Source organism: Corvus kubaryi, unplaced genomic scaffold (genome assembly GCF_017639235.1).
Source record: "Corvus kubaryi isolate FWS band 111438036 unplaced genomic scaffold, C.kubaryi_AGA036_p1.0 37249, whole genome shotgun sequence".
Taxonomy (NCBI): Eukaryota; Metazoa; Chordata; class Aves; order Passeriformes; family Corvidae; genus Corvus; species Corvus kubaryi.
The window spans coordinates 5685406-5705503 of NW_024581072.1; the positions used below are offsets into that span (position 1 = coordinate 5685406).

The window sequence follows — 20098 nt, forward strand, 5'->3', positions numbered from 1 at the left end:
GAAGAAAATGTACTGTGATTCCTATGACTAAGTACAAAAACACCACCACTAATCAACATCTCCTCTAGGATTTAGAGAGTTACAGATGTTCACGGTGAAATTATGACTAGTTAGGTCTCTGTGCCCTTGAAAAAGGAAGTGATTAACCATGTAGCTCTGTCTGTGAAGAATCTTAGAGGAATATGGTTTTTACTCTTTTTAAAATCATCTTTATCTACAACTCCATATTTTTCCATTCACGTTGTTGAAGCTGATCCAGAAACTGGTGGTAAATGGGCATGGGCAGAAATCCAATATTACTGTGTTATTTTAAATAGCATATTGGGACTTTGCATTTCCTATATTCTATTGTAACATTTCTTTTCCCCTTTGCTTTGCTTCACAATGAAGGTTTCACACGTTCTCCAAAGTCCCCTCTTTCCGAGTGCTGGTGTGCGGAGGGGATGGCACTGTTGGCTGGGTCCTTGGTGCACTTGAGGAGATCAGGCACAAGCTGGTGTGCTCAGAGCCCTCAGTTGCCATCTTACCTTTGGGAACAGGTGAGAATCACGGCAAGAACCGTTCTTCTGCTGAGGGCAGAAGTCCTCCGGAAAGTTTTATCTTTGTCTGTGTGACACAGGACTCAGTTTTGTAGCTGAGATGCTGTGAGATTCAGTTCTGGCTGGTGCTGGAAAGTAAACCAAAATAACAGCTTTTCAAGGAAATGTCAGTCATGCTTTCTGAAAAACAGCATCAGGAAAAACAAGCAGCAGGAGTGTTGATACGGGTGTGGGTAAGTGGGCAGCAGTTGGGAGGGCAAAATATCCTCCTCCTGACAGCCACAGGTGCATCAGCCATTGCTGTAAGACAGCAAACTCAGTTGCTCCCTGGTGTCTCAACTCCATAACAGGTTTTTCTACCACTTTTTGTGGAAAGGTTCCAGTGTGTCTGTATGCAATAGTAAACACATGTGCAACACAACACAACACATGTGACACAGCACAACTTAGTTTTGTTTTTTTCCTGCTAGTTAGCTCTTCCTTCCAAATGAACTAATTGGAGCACCTTAGTGCCGTGTGCTTTGTAAAACAGGGCTGATGCGCTGATTGAGAGACACGGTTATCTTTTGGTGTTCTTCACTGTTGCCCAGGTAATGACTTGGGGAGGGTCTTGCGCTGGGGAGCTGGCTACAGTGGGGAGGACCCGTACTCCATTTTGGTTTCTGTGGATGAGGCGGATGATGTTCTTATGGATCGCTGGACTATCCTTTTGGATGCAGAAGAGCCAGCTGAAGGTGCAGAAAATGGTATTGCGGAACCTGAGCCTCCCAAGGTGAGCTGAGCACCATTTGGGTGTGATTCTTAGGAGCTGCTGTTCTAGTGAAAATCACAAAAATGATGGGTATTAACATAGTTTAATTTTTACTGCTCACTTGTCTTTGTGCTTGGGCCTTACTGAGCTGTTTCCTAGTGAATACATCACATGTCTGGACCTAGTGTTTCGGTTTCAGCAGGGCTGCTTGACTGCAGAGCATGTTTTGTACCTGTTTAGCAAAAAGCATCTGATAGAGGATTAATGAAAAGATTCACATGGCAATGGCATTCTTATTTGCTTCAGCTGGAATGAAAATTATTTCTCAAATAAGAAAAGGCTTTGGCAGGAATGCCAAAACACTTTCCAAAACACTTGTGAAACTGGACTGTCAACCAAAAACACTCCCTTCCCCAAAAGGTACTCTAATTTTTCCTTTCACAGTTTAAGACGTTAGCAGGAGTTGCTAGCATATTCACAAAGTAAATCCTTCTGTCATCTTACTGCCATTGTGTATCTGTATATGTGCCATCTGTTATTTGCAATTTTTTTGAGTGAAAGTCACTGTCACTTGGTTCATATGAACTTGTTTCTGTTTAGGAAAATAAAAATGTTGATTGTAGATTGTGACTTTGGAGCTTTATGTGAATCCTGGTTCTGTCTCTCTTCAGATTAAAGGAAGAAATTGGACAAGGGGCTTGCAAAAAAAAGTAGGAAATCATGACAATGGTAGCAATTGTCCAAGATTTTAGTCTGGTCACTGGAAAATCCTAGGCATTATGAGTCATTTGGAGGATTTAAGATGCTCAGGTTCCAGCTATTTTTCACTTGGTGAAGACAGAGGCTTATTTTCCCATGGTGCCTACTCTGCTTTTTAAAGGTGAAGGATGGGAGAGCAAGGACTAGGATAAAGGCGCTATGGAATGAACTGGCATGCAAAGGAAGGATTAATGGAAGAAATGGTCGAAATCTGTAGGAACTTGAGGCTGACATATAGGGAGATAGTTAAAACACAGCTGAGTAGGTGAAGTCAAGTTCATTCATCTGGTGTAAGCTGGTCACCTTCCAAAGTAAGTAAGAGTGTCTTACCAATGATGTAATATAAATCCATGGCTGATGCCAAAAATAATAGTGGCATCAGTGTTCAGCAGCTTGTGAAGTTACTGCATAGAATCACTTTGAGAAGTTGAGTTGGTTTTATTTCTGCATTTGTTTTTATTTCTGCCTTATTATGCTTGTTACTTTTAATTAAGATTAAATTTTGACGTTTTTGATACTTTGGAAATAATGACTACACATGTCAGCAGTTTTCATGCAACTTTATTTTTAGTGCAGTGTTTCTGGAAAATGTTTTCCAGAATCTGTCAAGGTGCAAGTGACTTGGAAGAATCATCTGCAAAGCTTGCTTTTGTTGAAAACTGTTGGAACGTCTTCATTTTTCATGTATAAATGTAAGCAGGAAATCATACCTTTCTTTTTCCTTTGGTCAGATTGTACAGATGAACAACTACTGTGGTCTTGGCATTGATGCAGAGTTGAGCTTGGACTTCCATCATGCCAGGGAAGAAGAACCAGGGAAATTTAATAGCAGGTAATCCTGGGGCAACTAGGGTGAAGGTCAATTCTGTGGTATTGCATTACTTCAAATTTACACTACAGCTGATAATCTTCAATGCTACAGGTATCCACAGACTAATATTGCTTGTGGCAGAGCTGGGACAAGGAGGAATTAAGCTAGCCAGGAAGTCACAGACACAAAATTCCTGTGTTCTGTTTGTCTGGGTTTGGTTTGTTTTTTTTTTTTTCCTCTACCAAGAGAGAGCACCAATGCAGGTATTGGAAGCCATGTCACTGTCCTTCAGTATTCTTAGTATGCCAATAGCTTCACTGTTGAGTTGAGTGAAATTTTGAGATAGTGGAAATACCTCTTGCTCAAAGCCTTCAGCAAGAGTGAGGGCAGTGCTGCTACCTGAGCAATAAGCACTGTTCAGAAGTGCTCAGAAGTGTTCAGAACTTCTTCTGTACCTTTTCCAGTTTTGCTTAGTGCTGTTGTAGCACCTGCATGCTGGTATTAAGGATATTAATTGATATTAAGGATCTCTGTATCTCAAGGGAGAACATTATTAAAAAGGTGTTGAGAGACCTTCCCCTTTCTGGCAAGCATATCAACCAATAATGGGACTTTTTCTTCTTCCCATAATCACTGGAATTGATGAGCAAAAGAAATCACATCTGTGTAATTAATCAGTAATTCCTGGTAGAAACTGGTTTTGTTTGCTTTCCCCTATGTTTATGATTAAATGCTTTCTAAATTGTCTCTTGGTTGCCAGAGTTACAGCCAGTTACAACTATGCATTGTTCAAACTGTAACTATTAAAAATATTCTCTGACCAGTCATGAGTGCAATGATGTGTAATCTGACCTATCTTGTAGTGTTCTGTCTATCATTACAGGCATTGCTCATGGTGCTTTTCTTAAAAGCTGACTAATACAGTTGTTGGTGTGAGCACAGGTGGTTCCTGGTACATAAGTTACTATTAGGAACTGGTTTGCATTTTCAATACGCTGGACTGAAAGTATTGTAGGTAATAAAATCAGGCAATTATTGCACTGCCCGTTCTGGTACACAAAACTTTTCTAGATGGACTTGTGTACTTCATATAATGTGCAAGTTATGTTCCTTCTTTCTTCAAAATATACTACTCCATGTTTGCAAAGCTGCAGCATTTCAAAAGATGCATGCTCTTCTTATTGCCACTGCATTTAAGGGATATACTTTGATTGCTATTGGCTGTGTGCATTTCATCCCTGTAATCTTCATCTCAGTCTGCAGCATCCATAGTGCAGTGGACAAAGTCTTGGTATCATTCTTGCAGGGTGACTTGAAGGGCTTGTGGGAAAGAAGAGAATTTCCCCCCCCCCCAAATCTGAAGGGCTATATACTTTTGGAAAGGAAACATGAAATAATGAATTGATACTGAGATACATTTTTGCAGAAGACAAAAAGCTTGTACAGGCTGACGCATGATATTTACCTTTGCCTGTGACAATGACTGTTAAAATAGTTGACTTTATGCTTCCCCATGATGAGCAAGTGCACACTCTTGTCAGTAATATTAGCTTATTATTATTATTATTCCTAGTAAATTAACTAAAAATGGTATCTACTTAATGCAAGATGCAGCAGCTGCTGGCATGTGAACTGGCTACTCTTGAGTGCAGAACAGGAAGTTTCAGGTTGTGGCAACAGAAATTGCAGGTAGTCCTTGGAAGAAATATGAGCTTTAATGCTCTTCTGAAGCAAGACCTTAAACTGATAAACATCCCAAGAGCCGTGTGTTCTTTGGCCTTACTGAGTAGAGTCTCTTTACGTGTTGTGGACTGCTTACATTTAGCTAACAGCTCAAAGTACAGCACTAACATCCCTGCAGGAATTCAACGCTGATACAGCATTGCAGGGCAGATAAAAATAGTGTATGTTGTGACAGTGAGTTTTTTTTACAGTGTAAAATTTAATGATCAGGGCAACTGCCTTCATTCATAGAATCACAGAGTGGGTTAGGTTAGGAGAGATTACAGTGGGTCATCTGGTCCAACCTCCCTGCTCAAGCAGGGTCATCCCAGAGCACTTGGCACAGGATTGCATTCCAGATGGTTCTTCAATATCTCCAGTGAGGGAGATTCCACACCCTCTCTGGACAATCTGTTCCAGTGCTTGGTCACCCACACAGTAAAGAAATTTTTCCTCATGTTCAGGTTGAACTTCTGTGCATCAGTTTCTCCCCATTGCCTCTTGTCCTTGCTTGCTGCCTGGCTCCATCCTCTTGACACCCTCCCTTCAGATACTTACAGACAGTGATAAGGTTCCCTCTCTTCTTGAAGCTGAACAGGCCCGACTCCCTCAGCCTTTCCTGGTTAAAGAGATGCTCCAGTCCATTAATCGTCCTTCTTGCTCTCCACTGGACCTGCTCCAGAAGCCCCATGTCTCTCTTGTACTGAGAAGCACAGAACTGGACAGAAAACTCCAGATGTGCTACACCAGGGCTGAGCGGAGAGGCAGGATGACCTCCCTTGACCTGCTGGCAATGCTCTTCCTAATGCACCCAGGATCCAATTGGCCTCTTGGCTCCCAGGGCACACTGCTGGCTCATAGACAGCTTGAGATTCACCAGGACCCCCAGGTCCTTCTCCACAGAGCTGCTTCCCAGCAGCTCAGCACCCAGCCTGTGCTGGTTCATGGGATTATTCTTCCCCACGTGCAGGACCCTCAATTTTCCTTCATTGAATTTCAGATGGTTTCTCTCTGCCCATCTTTCCAACCTGTCAAGGTCCTTCTGACAAGCTGCAGAGTCCTCTCCTCCCAGCTTTGTGTTGTCAATGAGCTTGCTGAGGGGGCATCTGGTTCTTCATCCACATCATTCCTGGAGCAGTCTCCAGGACTGTGTATTACAGAAGAGATCACGAACTGTTCATGCCATCCAAAATGGCAGGAGATTGCTGTGGCAAGCAGTTTCAAGCTGCAAGGTTAGAAAGAATATTCTGCACAATTTAATGCAAGTTTAGACTTATTTTACAGAGATACACAACTGTTCTGCAGTTAGGGTACTGTGAAGTATTCTTTCCATTTCTGAAGGTTTCCTTCTTCATGCAACAAAAATTAATACTTCTTGGGGATATTGAAAATGTTGTTTCCTACTAATATTCCAGTATTTTTCAACTGTATCCAAATTAGACAAAACCTGTCTTAGCATAGATACATCTTGTCTAGAGGAGAAGTGTATGTTAAATGGTGTTTACATGAGGTACCTTTAATTTGATGCTATTTTAAACTTTTAGGACATAGGACTAAGCACTCCCAGTGTAATAATTTAAGACGACTGAAAAGTCTCTGTCTGAAAACTTGGCTGTAACCTGCACTGGCTGTCTTCCCCACTTGAATGTCTACGGTATTTAGACATAATGCTAGAGAAATTTTGCAGAGTTGAATTCTGATGACACCCATGTGCTAGTAGGGTCAAATAATGGAAATTTATGCTTTTTATTTTAAGGTTGCCCTGAAGGCTGTGTACCCAAAGGTTTCCATTATAGAAGAAAATAGTCTCTGTGTTTGACTATCTTTTGTTTATGTTATTCTTAAAAAATTTTGCCATTTCTAGGGATGCCATAAAAATCTTCCTCATCTTTTTTATTCTAAAATTAGAGATGTTAGAGCACTGTCACAAGTTGGGATTACTAAGCCCGTTTTAATTTTCTGCAGCTGAGTATATTTCAAATTAATTAGGAATGTGTACAGCAAAGATTTTCAAATGTTTTTGTGCCATAAGTATTGTAGCATTGCACGAGAAAACAACTTTAAATGGGTCATGACGACCTCTAAGTCTTAATCAAAAATGTAATCTTCCAGCCCAGGAGTTTACATTTCAAAGAGGCATTGTATTCAGGCAACACTTTGGGAAGGGATGATTTTTCTCTAATCAAATTTCACAATCTGCACATGTCTCAACAGAAGAATCATCCCTTAAGTAAAGGTATGTAAAGTAGGAGTTCATGGCTTATGCTTTGTTTCTGCAGTAAAGCTAGAAGAATTTGAAATGGGTTTTAATTGAAAAACTCTTTAAACATACCTGCTAGAGGACAATAGTGATATACATACAGGGAAGAGTGCTCTGCCTGGCCTTACATTTTGGTTACAGGATGCTTGTCTGCTCCTAGGTTTCACAACAAGGGAGTTTACGTGAAAGTTGGGCTGCAGAAGATAAGTCATACAAGAAACCTTCACAAGGACATAAAGCTGCAAGTGGACCAGCAGGAGGTGGAGTTACCAAGTATAGAAGGACTCATTTTTATTAATATACCCAGGTAAAAAGGAGAGGAAGGATCTGTTGTGGATGCATGCCTGACTGTATGTATAGAATTGCTACTTCGTATTTCAGTACCAAATGTCAAATAGTTAGGTAGCAGGATCAAAGAGATTTAACCTGCACACGCTTTCTGACATGCTAGGGACCAGGTACCTAAGCAGTTCCTGCAGTGAAGGCCAGATGGATTTCAACTGTCAAGCACTGCCCAGGTGCTACAGACAGCTGGTCAATGTACATAGAGTATGTGATGCTACCTGGGTAGCTGTGGAAAACCCACAGTTCAGGTACCTTTACAGGCCTGTGAGTGCTTCCTTGACACCTGCAGGGAGCTAGAGTTACTGTTGTGGAAGAATGGAAGCCAAATCCACAGGAGATCTGGCTTCCTTAGATGTGATGTTGATAGAGGCAGGTTTTTTGTTTGCACAAAACCAGCAGGTAATTAGTGCTGCCATACTATTATTTTTTCAAGTACTATCTTGTCTTAAACAACCTGTATCTCTTTGCATTTTGGTCTGAAAATGTTTTATTCAAATACGTCTTTTTACATGTACACACATATGCACATACATTGCACGTGTACACAAATACACATTGCACATGAGAGCTGTGAAGAAGAAAAGATCCCAATTAAGTGATGAGTACTTCATGACCGAAACAATAAGCAAGTGATTTGAGTGGGAAGGGTCAGTACTGCACAAAAACCAGCAGGGTTTAAATTGTCAGAAGCATTTCAGAGGACTGAAGTGCATGAATATCTGCCTAACTACGAGTGCTTTTGGCCAGGTACAAGAATAAAATCTTGATAATTGTTTTAGCTTTAGTTTCTCTTCAGTGGCTTCCATGAATGTTGTCAAGGCCAGTAAGAGCTATGTTAAGTTCTTCAGACTTGAAAGTTAAAGGTTAGTGTAGCTGTATTTCCCAGCAAACTAAAACTCTAAAGAGTTACCTTATTCCTATTTTCTTTTCCCATGGAAACTATTTACTTCACTCCTTTTTCTATTAAAAGATCTGATCAAAATTCTTCCAGATTTTAGGAAAACAGTTCCTGCGTTTACAATGCAGGAAAACTGCTCCCTCCAGCTGGTGCAGGAGCACAGTGTGTATAGCATTTGAAGCCTGACAAACCAGCCACCCTTAGCAGGGCACCAGGGAGTGTGCCTGGGGGCAGACCACAGGCCCACAGATGGTCACTGATGTGCTCTCCACACAGCTGGGGCTCTGGAGCTGACCTCTGGGGGTCTGAGAGTGACAACCGCTTTGAGAAGCCACGCATCGATGACGGCCTGCTGGAAGTGGTTGGTGTGACTGGCGTCGTTCACATGGTGAGTTGGCATCCCAGTAAACACAGAAGAAACACACATTTTATGGGACAGGCTTGTTTCTGTAACAGACAGTGCATTGCAAGTGCATAGTCCTAAAAACTACACCTCTTTGTTAAGGTCAGATAAGAAGAAGTAATAGGAATTCAGAACTTGTTAAAAATCCATGGGGAAATGCTTCATGATTTAACTAGACTTTGAATCAAGTAGAGAAACATATATGTGTGCATATATATATAATGCAATATATATATGTAAAATGCAAGTGTGTGCATGTATTATGGAATGCACTAGCTTTCTCATAACAGGTATCATGGTGTCAAAATGGAACAGTTCATGGGATGAAAACAAGATTTTATTCTAATATTACAAAAACAGGCCCTCTTCACCTAGTGTAGCTGTGAAAAATCTTGTCATACCTCATCACAATCACAGTGGAGATTCCATCAAGACAGGTTGCCTTATAATTATCTGCCACAGGCTTTCCAAACCCTATCACTGAGAATTTGATACTTGCTGCTCTTGATTTGAATGCTATGTCAAGCAGGTGGTATGCTGTTCTGCAAAGACTATTATGACTCAACTTATGCAACTTTAATTCTTTCATGTATTACATACTTTTACAATGGTCTGCTGTTAGTAACATAGTCCTGTGGGATGGTAGGTTATTTTTGTCTTCATATTTCACCACTATCTAAAGAAATCTGCTGCTAAAAAAGTATATGTGGTCAGGTAACTAGAGATAATTAATCCATAAAGCCACCAAAAGTGGAAAGGTGGGTGGTTAAATTTTGTGGAGCTTGATCAATCTTTGGTGTTGGTCAACTTTACCATTTTGTAACTTAGATCTTCTAAAAGACACTAAAGAAGTGTTTTGATAGAGATCCTTAAATTTTTTGTGAAAGTAGAAGCAGCTTTGGAGTATAAATGTTAACAAACCTGTGCCTTGGGTTCGTGATAATAAGGTTTTTACTCCCATGTTTGGTTTCTGCACACATTCCCCTAGAGTATGTGTAGCAGCAAAGTTCACTTTGTTTCACTTCTACAGTTAACTCTAAAATGTTAACTCAGCTGTCAAGTTGTAGTTGAGTATGTGTATAAGAAGTTCAGTGTGTGTATATGTATGTATTTCTGTAGCTATATGGAGCTGAGTTTGGAAAAACTCTCTGATTAATAAAGTGCTTTTAGACTTCAGAATTTCACATGTGCTGAAGTCTGTGTGTACAATTAGGTGTCTTTAGAAGTATTTACTGTGTTACAGAGAGAGAAGCCAAAGCAAACAAGACCTTTGTGAGTGTATGCTCCTTGCCCAACCTTTGTGTACAAGTGGCTTTGCTGTGGAAGTTGTTTTGCCTCCCACAGCCGTCAGGGGTATCCGAGTTCTCCTTCCTGGACTAGCTGAAATAATTAACGCTGGGGCAGTAAAGGCATCCTAGTTTTGCCTAAGCAGTTTTTTTAGCTGAAACTTAAAATGTCAGATGAGAATAAAGTAATATCTACCCAGTTGAATTGCAGCTAGTATTTGTACTTCTTGTTAGTTGGGGTGATTGATATCCTGGCATTTATTCCCTAACAGGGTCAAGTCCAAGGTGGTTTTCGATCAGGAATCCGCATAGCCCAAGGCTCGTATTTCCGTGTAACACTCCTAAAGCCAATTCCAGTTCAAGTTGATGGAGAGCCCTGGATTCAGGCCCCTGGCCAGATTATAATTTCTGCTGCAGGACCAAAGGTACTGGCTGTAGGTTTCTCTTAGACTTTGTTCCTGCACTGGATGTTACTGTATTATCTTGCTTGTCTGTGTATTCCGATGCTTAACCCTAAAGGAGCTGCTCAGCACTGTGTGGTAACTGACAAAGCAGTTTCTAAAGAGGATGGTTTGAGGGCTCTCTCTAGTGGCTCAGATGAGGCTTGTGTTTAAAAAAATGGTCCCTATGCTTTGGCCCAGTGACTTAATTTTTATCCCTGTATTGACATCTGCAGGCAGTGTTGCTTGTCTTGAAGCAGGGCACAGTTATAAAGGCCATGGTAGTAGTGCAGTGTGCAAGGTAGGAATCAGTCTGCTGGAGAAGGTCTGTCAGACAGTAGTATCAAAGGAGAAAAATTGGTAAGAGAGGAGCAGAGTCCATGAAAAAGAGACTTAGGAGTAATCAGTGTCTGTTTTTTCTTTATTATCTCAATATGTACATAAATCAGCTCCCCGAGAATTTAACTTTCACTCTTGACTTTGAAATTGTGAAATAAACATTTTGCAGTAGATTACTATGGTGCACACCAGTCTACACATTTGCCTGCTACCTTAAGGATGCCTTTTCAACTCACGGAAATTTGTTGCTACAGGCAAGCTCAGAGGATATGTAGCTGTACTGGGAGTGCTACCAGAACAATTGCCCTTACTAAGGAGAAATGAGTGGGTCATACCTCAAAGTTTCAGACTATGTTGAAACTTTGTTCTTTCCATGAGAAGAAGCGGGGTGGGGGGGGGCTGGGGGAAGAGAAAGAGAGAGAGAGCAAACCTAACTTGTCCGCTGCTGACTAGTTCTCTCTATATATGGGTATGTATACATGTGTGTACAGGAATATATATGCACACATACATATACATAATGTGTATATGTTTATGTAAAAAACCCAGTAAATCCTATAGCTTTATAAGGATAGGTGCACCAGACAGTTGTGTTTTTAAATGTTTTTCTGTTGCAGTTCCAGCTTTTTACTTGGTTATTAGTTGCCTTAGATCAGCTTATTGGTGATCACAGATATTTTAATACTCACTCACTTTCTTTTAAATTTTTCAATTTTAGGTCCATATGTTGAAAAAATCCAAGCAGAAGCAGAAAAAAACTGGAAGCCTGAAAGAGATGAAAGTGGATGGTGTGTCAGTCTCTGAAGGAGGACGCTAAGGGGAGACCTGTATCCACACCTAGACACCACACTGGTTCAGTAAAACCGAGTGCAGACAACTCGTGAAGAGAGTTGCTTATGAGCGTGCCTTTCATTACATTTTGATAGTACTGGGTTCTTCTTTGTCTTTCAAAGATAGTGCCTCATTGTCACAAATAACTGTTATGTACCACTTGTCTCATCTGAAATGTTTACTTTGGGTTGCTTTTCTGTAAGCTGTTTCCCAGCCAAACAGAGATTCCAAGATGCTGAGATTTCTGCATTTGCCTTCACAAAAAATCCTTCCCTCCTCTCAGCTCCTTCTTAAAGAATATCATTCCATAGATAATTTTTTTTTATTTGTTCTATAGCTGAAAATGTGTTTCTTTAAATTAATGCTCACAGTAGCATCCTAACCAAAAAAAGGCAAAAACATGAGTTGCTGAGAAGTCCTTAGATCAGTCCAAATAGCACAGCTGAAACAGTACAAGTGTAAAGAGAAAAATACAAAACACAGGAGAGATTATTTCTATAAAAGGATCCCAGAGCACTGGGAAGAGAGAAAGTACTAGAACAGTTGAGTCAAAATATTTCAGAGCGTTTACTTCAACAGTATTTGGACAGCATGAATGAAGGGAAAACAGCCTGTAGAGCACTTTTTCAACTGTAGCTTAGTTTCTCATTATTCAGCCAAAGCCCGTTTTAAAAGGCATTTGAATTTCATCAGCTACAACTCTTAAAAAGGGAACACAAGTACCCAATGCATTATTATGTTACACCAATATTTTTCTGTCCCTGAAACCATTATCTTTGACACCAGACTTTTCGTCTTGACTTTACTTGTGTTGTTTCATTTTCATGAATTTGTACTATTATATAACAGAAAGCTCAAGAATCATCATTAATTAGGTTAAAAGAAGTACCACTTAGTGTTCAGTTAAGTAAATTAGCACAGTCACATGTTAGAGTGGTATTATGTACAGCATAGCTTTGCTGAGGAGCCTTAGCAGGTATTGAAGCCTATAGTATGCATGTAACATGCTCTAGGCTTCAAATAACCGGGAATGCGAGAGGCATCATGAAAATTCACTTACCTTGTCAGGCTTCTCAAGTCTTTGATGGGTGTTGTTATTAGGTGTGGGCCCAGGGACACAGTGACTGTCTTATCTCACTTGGATGAGTGTGTGCTCTTCAGAGGCTGTTTCCCCATCAGCTCCTGTGAGGCCAAGATCAGCTCTCTGTGTTTACCCATCTGCTGAAGGTGTGGGGATCCAGTACTCCTTTTACAGCTTTGTGCTAGAGACTGGTGCTGGAGCAGCCATGCTGGTCCTGCCATATGCTGTCTACATCTGCTATCCATGTCTGTAGTCATGTTGTTCTTCACTCACATCTCTGCCATCTCATCTCACCATGGTTGCCCAGGGACTGAACGTTTCACTTTGGGTCAACATCAGACACAAAGGGCTCTGTGAACCACTTGTGGGTAGGGGGTGGGGCCTGCAAGGTTTTGCCACTTGTATGCATCTGCTGCTTGGAGCTACTTAAGCCATGCTGGCTAGAGCCCACTTAGCCAGACAGTGGGCTTACTCGTCCTCTGTTGCACAGTAATAACTGTTTCGTCTGTGGGTGGCATGAATTCATCACTTGAGTGTCAGCTTTAGGAGCATTCCCTCTTGCCAGTGTGTCTAGAAAAACATCTGTAGCTGCTTCAGGGGGCTTAAGTGTAACTTTGAAATATGCAAAAGCCATTTTGTGATGGAGCCAGTTACGTGCTGAGGCAGTTCTTGCTGGGTCTTGGTGATGAGCCTGTACTCTCAGCACTGTGCCAGCTTCAGCAGTGTGCTTCAGAAATGTGCTTTCTGCTTTCCAGTCATGGTGCAATGAGGGTGTGAATGTCATCTATAGCAACAGAATGATGCAGCAAAAGCTATAAAGAGAGACAAAACAGTTATGGAAAAATGGCAGATGCCTGCAGCTTCTCCTTTCGATCTAGTGATTCCTTCTCTGTTTTCTGGTAGAGATACAGTTGGAGGAATGACTCCTGTTTTCAGTGAAACCTCTTGTCAATTGTTTAAATTCTTAATTTAAATTTGGGGATGTTCTTCAGGTCCAACAGCGTGGACTACAACTTAACTTTTATTCAGCACAAAAACTGGATTCATGCTGTGAAGGAAATAGTTTGGATAGTACAGAGCTAAAAGTCTTGTCTTCCTGATCTCTAAATACAGGGTTATCTTCTTTAGAACCTGGGCATGAGAGGTCAGCTGGACCTCTTCTGGCATCCTGGTACCAGCATTACAAGTAGGGAGGATAAAGTGTTGTATTTCAGGATGTGCACTCTCTGAATGAAGCTCACAAATGAGAGAGGAAATCTGGAATAGGCTGCTGCTTCATAATTGTCCAGAAAGACAGAGAAACTGCTTTGTATCCTTGGGGCAGCAGAAAGAATGCATGGTCTACTTTCCAGTTGCTGACTCAGTAATGGAAGCTGGACTTCTTGTTACAGAAAACATGCATAAATTTTAAGATTGCTGGTACAGACTGTCTTCTGCAGCCCAAATAAATAAACAAACAAACCTGTCGTACTATTTTTCCAGGCATATATAATCCTGCAGCATGTAGCTGACAGTGTTTCAAGTTCTTGGCTTGTTAAGGACCTGGCTGTCTCTCCTTTTTCTCTGTATCTGTTATCTGAAATAACATGAAACTCGCAGATCACAATACTTTAATCAAAGGGCCCCTTGCCGTGGCATATTCTTCCAGGACATTTGCCATCCCTGGAACTCTGTACATGCCTGTTTTGGGGTAGCATCACAGTAGCAAGGTGACACTGAAGTATGAGTGTATTCTTTTCCCAGTGGTGGAGGGCAAGAAAGCTTTGAGTTTGGTTTTCTTTCCCTTTCCTTTTTTTCCCAGAAACCAACTGCCATATATTGTTTGAGCAGATGAGCGCCACACTGGAATGAAAACACAGCTTAAGAAAAACACTCTTAGCATCTAAGGCCTCTGTGCATCAAAAGATTATTCTTAATGTCTTTTGATGACAAAACAGATTCCTGGGCAGTTGAGATAGAAAACCCCCTGTAAAGCTTTTAAAAGGAGAAACTCACTCATTAACCCCTCTATTAAGATGTTTCAGGTTCTGTAAAGGCCATTATATCAAGAATATATGTGTGTATGTATTTTTTATTCTCATATTTTCATTGCATATGGTGTCTGAGAAGACCTGGTATTTTCTTCTGGGGTATACAAGGCCTGCATGAAGGGAGGGGATAACTCTTTGCTGTTAATATGAAACATTTAGACTTAGCCTTTCCACTTAACGTAACAATGCAGTATAATTTATGTGACAGTGGGCAGATAGATGATTCTCCATATGGGCTCTTTGAGTAGTATTGTGTGAGAACCCAGTGGTCACGTGACCAAGTACTTTAGATAATGCAGCAACAGAAGTGTTGGGGAAGAGGCTCAGTTCCGTCAAGACAGCTGTTAATGAACATCAGGGACGCAGGACCAGGAGCTATAACTGTGGACAGGGAAGAGATGCAGACTCATTGCTATCCTGAGCACACTCCTTCATCCTCTCTCCACTGCCTTTTTACCTTGCCTATAAACCACTGCAGGCACAAATAGCACAACTAGCATCTCTCCTGCTGAGATACACTCTCCTGACCTTTTACTAGTGTCCTACTTAGGCATTGCCAACACTGGGGAGAGAAGGGTCCTGAAAACTGTGGTTCCTTTCAAATACCCCAGTGCTGCAGATTAGTGCAGGTGGTCAATTGGTTAAAATCTGTTTTGATGGATAAACACATTACCTCTGTCTTGAATTAGTAGAACCGAAATTCAAAAGCTCATCCCTGAGATATGGGTGCTACTTCAGAAAATTTGCTGCTTTTTTCCCCATGGCTTTTACCCTTGATTTGTACAGTTTAAATTGCTGGTATTTTCACTGCATTGATTTTTAGGTGAAATGGTTCTTTTGCCAAAAACCTTTTGTTTATATATGTGTATATATGTGTGTGTACATACATGTGTATACATACATGTGCACACACCCTTTAAGAATACGCCTTATTGTATTTCCTTCCACAGTGCCTAATTATACAGCTTTTGCCCTGTTACAGCATTCTGATAGCACTCACTTCTGGTTCTTTCTCTCTCCAGTTTCAGACATAAGGCAGGACTTGCATTTTCCAACAAGACATGACGGCAATATAGTGAAAGCACAACTGTGTTTAGAGTACAATCTCTGCATGTATGCAGTTTGAGCTCTGCTTGCTCTTTCTAGATTTTAGTAAAGTATCTGTGTGTCTAAAACCAATGGCAATGGCTATTGTAGCATTTTAAAAACTAGGAAGAAGCTGTCCACTGCAAGACTTAACTAAGGAACAAAACTAAATGAGCTATTATAGACAATTGTTGTTCATCTTCACAGTTACCCTCTTACAAATATTGTATGGATTTCATTTCTTTAAAGAGAAAATAATGCACTTGATCTGAGTATCATCTGTTTCAAATTGCTTAGCATTTATGCATGCATGTGATTCTGTAGCAGCCTGTTGGCATATAAATATCATTATCAAATGAAACCTCTTTTTGTGGGAGGAGAAGGTAAGACGAGCTGTTGTGACACTTAAAAAGGGCTTATGTTGAAGACACAACAGATTTGGTTGCATATGTATTTAATAATGTACCGACTGCAGGTACACTCTGTCTTGTATAGTCTCTAGTCCATATTCCAGTGCCAGTATTGGGGTCTATTGGAGTTGTGCACTTGAGAGACCTGGCAGTAAAGACTCTTTCAGTCTGCACCCCACATCTCTTCCTTACCACCTTCAGAGTGATGGTACAGCTTTCTGCCAGGCTGCTCTCCTGCCCTTTGGGCCTAGCTCTGTACTGAAACTGGTATTGAAGGTATGAGTATGTGCTGGTGAATGTGTGTGGAGAGTGGGGGAATGGAGTTCCAGCTCTAAGCGCTGCTCTGTCAGTTTGGCTTAGAATATTCTTTAATTTCTGCTTCAGCTTCTACTTTAGCCATCTAACAGCTGTTCAGCAAAGAAAAATTTGGCAACTACTGAATTGCCTTGGATTCACCAGTGACAACGTTGCATCATTTTCAGGCTTTGATCTTATATGCACCCGAATATGTGTAACTTCATTATACTTTTTGCACTTAACAGAAAATACAGGTTAGATAGGCTTAGGGTGTGGCAAAATTGCAATGTTTGTACTTTTTTTTGTAAATATGGGGATAATTCTACAGATACAAAGATGCACTTTCAGAAAACAATGAGAACAAGTTTGTAGAATACAATTGTTTAGGAGTTTCTCTGACTGCAGTGTTCTTGATCCCCATCCATGTCTAACACTGTGTTCTCCTTGAAAGCCTGCTTGGGGATAGAGATGGCTTCTCACATCGCAGAATGTATTTATAGCTGACTGACTGAAAGTTCATGTATGTTTTTGAGCAAGTTTGCTGCTATTCTAAGTTTTAGGTTTTACTAGACTGCTTCTATAATGCATAAAATAATGTTCGAGTTTTATTTATAATGTCAACACTTACTGACTTGACACTTAGTTGCAGGAGACATCCAGCCCAAAGCCTTCATTCCTTTTGCTATTTAATGGTTTTGTTGTGTTGTTGGTTTTTTTTAGCAGTGTAGGCATTGTATGTGTGGAGTGCAGTGAAATGAATGCAAATTACTAATCTTAACCTGCAGTTAGAGTGGCAGTTTCAATGTTTACAGGACAGTGACTATTGATTGTAAACCCATACATGTCCACTGAAACAGCGCACTCTTCATGTGTTTTGGAAGCATTGTTTCTGCTTACCATGGTAATTAATGGAACAGTTGCCTTCTGGTTTTAGAGTCCTGGTTATGTTGCTTTGGAGAGATTTAAGTGTGGGTTATGGCTTCTCTGCCATGGACTCACAGGACAGAATTTCTACTGATACAAGTGTGTTATATTGAACATGTTTGCTGAAAGAGTGACTTTATTTTTTGTGAAGATAATTTATGAGAAGGTTTTATAGCAGATCAGTACTGAAAAAGTTGAAGTCTTGAAATAAATGTGTGTAGATATTAAAGATCTATTCCAAAGCAAAGTATTTTTTAATAGGGCACTGTTACTGGTGTAGTTATCCCTCTAAGCTCTCCTGGCAGCATACCCATTTAGCATGTCACTCTGCACTGGTCAAATGTGTTATTTAGGGAACAACCTGATTTCATAAGATATGGCTTCATTTATATTGTGTGTATCCCCTATTACACCTCTGGCAGCAACCTAATATAAACATCAGCCTCACAAGGCAGGACTTCTCCCCCATACAGATCACTGCAGGTTGAAGAGCAGAGAGCCTGCCCTTGTGCTTGACTACAGAAAGGTTATAAGTCTGGTGATTGTCTGGCACTTACAGTCCTCTCTCTCTTACTGTCACAGAGTGTGCCACACAAGCTCTTTTGCTTTCTGAAGGCAGGCAGGCCCAAATCAAGAGTGCCTGCGTCAAACTGCTAACAGCTTGTCTCACCATGGCATCCATTTCTTAGTGCTGCTTATCTTGCCAAATTGGGTAGCAAGAGGTGCTTGAAGTATTACTGAGTATTTATTGTGTAATTTTGGGTGCTTTTAAAGCCTTCACTGCTATTTTAAAGCAAAATTTGGGGATCTGTAGCATACCAATAGCTGTATAAAGCATTCCAAACATGCCCAAAGCAAGTTATCCTTGTGATAGTTTAGTTAGCAATGGTATAGCTAGTAGCAATCAGTATCCTGGCGCTACAAGTTCTGAATATTGGAAGAGAACATCTCTGCTTTGAATGCAAAGCATCAGAGTTTGTAATTCACTATAGATTTCAGTGTCTCTCCTACTTATGAATGACTGATGACATCTTAATTCTTCTCAAACGATGACTTAACTATCGCTTAAATAACTGTTTTTCACCTCTGGTTATTTAAATCATCCAACTTACACAGTTGTATGAATGCTGTTCTATTATCAAGACACTTTTAAGGTGTCTCATAGCATTTCTTGTGAATGTTCCAATACATCGGTAATAAATAATCCTGACCCAATAAACTAACATAAGATGACAATTATTGTCTAGTGCTTATTCTTTGTGCATCTGCCTAATTCTCAGAAAAAAAAAAAAAGCCTAAGTACAAGCATTAAAGTGGTTGAAAACGGTTTCCACACTATGTGCCTCAAATCAGTAATGCGTTATCACACTTGTGGATTGGTCTCAAAAACTAGCTTTTAATGATGTAACTTGTTTCTCAGTGTCTGCCTTGCAAATGAGACATGTCACTATTATTTGTGGTTACAAATAACATACCTAGTGTAGTAATAGATATTTTTTCAGTAATTTATAAAAGATGGACTTTTCTCTTATATTTAAACATCTGTTCATCCTTGGGGTTCTGTTCTTAGAACAATTCTGTGTATATTTTGCAATACATGTTTTGTGTTTGTACATTTTGCACCAATATGAAATATTGTATTCTAAGTATTATTTACAAGTTCCAGAGATCTGTAACTAGTATTTGCTGTGAAAAATACAACATCTCTTCTACCCTGGATGCTTGTGGAGTAGTTATGCTTTAAGTATAGTGGAATACACTTCTGCAGAGACAAACATACTTTATCTCAGCTGGACACTGCTTTTACAGGAATTCTGTAGCCTTGCTGTTTGAGATTGGGTCCTGCCCTGTGAAAGGGTAGCTGTGTTCTAACAGTGTGATTTCATATGTTTTCATTTGTAAGATGGCATTAAGTTTGATCCCTGCAACATTGAAGCACCTCTAGAACCCTTATTTCTGTGGACAGCACTTACTGTAATTGGTAAGGTCTTCCTGTGACAGCACTACACACAGTGTGTTAAGTATTTCTAGTGTCTTGCGTTACTTTAATGATGATCCAGATTTTCCAAGGTAGTTTTGTACAATTGCTTGCCCTGTTTGCACTTCTCTACAAACAGATGACGTGGTGTTTTAAGACTCTGGGTAACAGGCTCACGCATAGCCTTGTGCTTGGCTCAGGTGAGCAGTGGTGGACCTGGCCTGCACAACTCAAGGGCCAGACCTCATGGGCCTTGGCTTGGAGGGAGTCAGCTGGAACAAGTGGAAGGGCTGTCCAGTGAGCTGGGCCCATGTGGAAACTGCCCCACTGTAGGTGCACAGCCCACTGCTCCTTGGAGGTTAAGGTCTGCCTTTCACTGATGGTGGGGGTTCCATCAGCTGGACATCTCCACTTGGGTTGTCCCTGCTGCAGTAACCCTGCCTCTGGCAATGAGCAATTGATTCTCCCCGCTCTGTTGAGCAATTGGCTGCAGAACTGAGGAGGCCTTGGTTATGTCCCAGCACCTCTGGAGAAACCTTACTGTTCCTTGCTGGACTGCAAATCAACAAGCTCTGAAGCAGCTACAATTACATTTAAAAACCATACATGGAAAAACTCAGTTCAGGGCTATAGTTCTGGGAAAAGAGGGGAAGCAAACAAAACACTGAACTTCATACAGAGAAGAGAAAATAACCCACAAAACATCCAAATCTGAAATGAATTTTACCCCTGCCCTCCTCTGAGCTGAGACAACAGCAAGAAGAGTAGACAACTTGCAGCAGTCCCTCCCTGCCCATACAGGCTTGTTCCTTGGAATCTGGTTATAACCACTTTCTTAACAAGGGGAGCTGGTGTCTGAGAATGCGAAAGATGGGTTTGACCATGATAAATCCCAACTTAACTTCAAT

General features: G+C 40.7%; 1 protein-coding gene across 1 annotated transcript in view; it reads left to right on the forward strand.

The window, feature by feature from the left end:
• The window catches only part of DGKQ (diacylglycerol kinase theta), a 110025-nt gene extending 91096 nt beyond the window's left edge, over nucleotides 1–18929 (forward strand). Inside the window, exons 18-24 of the mRNA XM_042023383.1 lie at nucleotides 391–539; nucleotides 1130–1311; nucleotides 2781–2881; nucleotides 7003–7149; nucleotides 8362–8473; nucleotides 10047–10199; nucleotides 11272–18929. Of these exons, the coding sequence (XP_041879317.1) occupies nucleotides 391–539; nucleotides 1130–1311; nucleotides 2781–2881; nucleotides 7003–7149; nucleotides 8362–8473; nucleotides 10047–10199; nucleotides 11272–11370 (943 nt within the window). The 3' untranslated portion in view covers nucleotides 11371–18929. The remainder of the gene's footprint in view (nucleotides 1–390; nucleotides 540–1129; nucleotides 1312–2780; nucleotides 2882–7002; nucleotides 7150–8361; nucleotides 8474–10046; nucleotides 10200–11271) is intronic.
• The last annotated feature ends 1169 nt before the right edge of the window (nucleotides 18930–20098 follow it).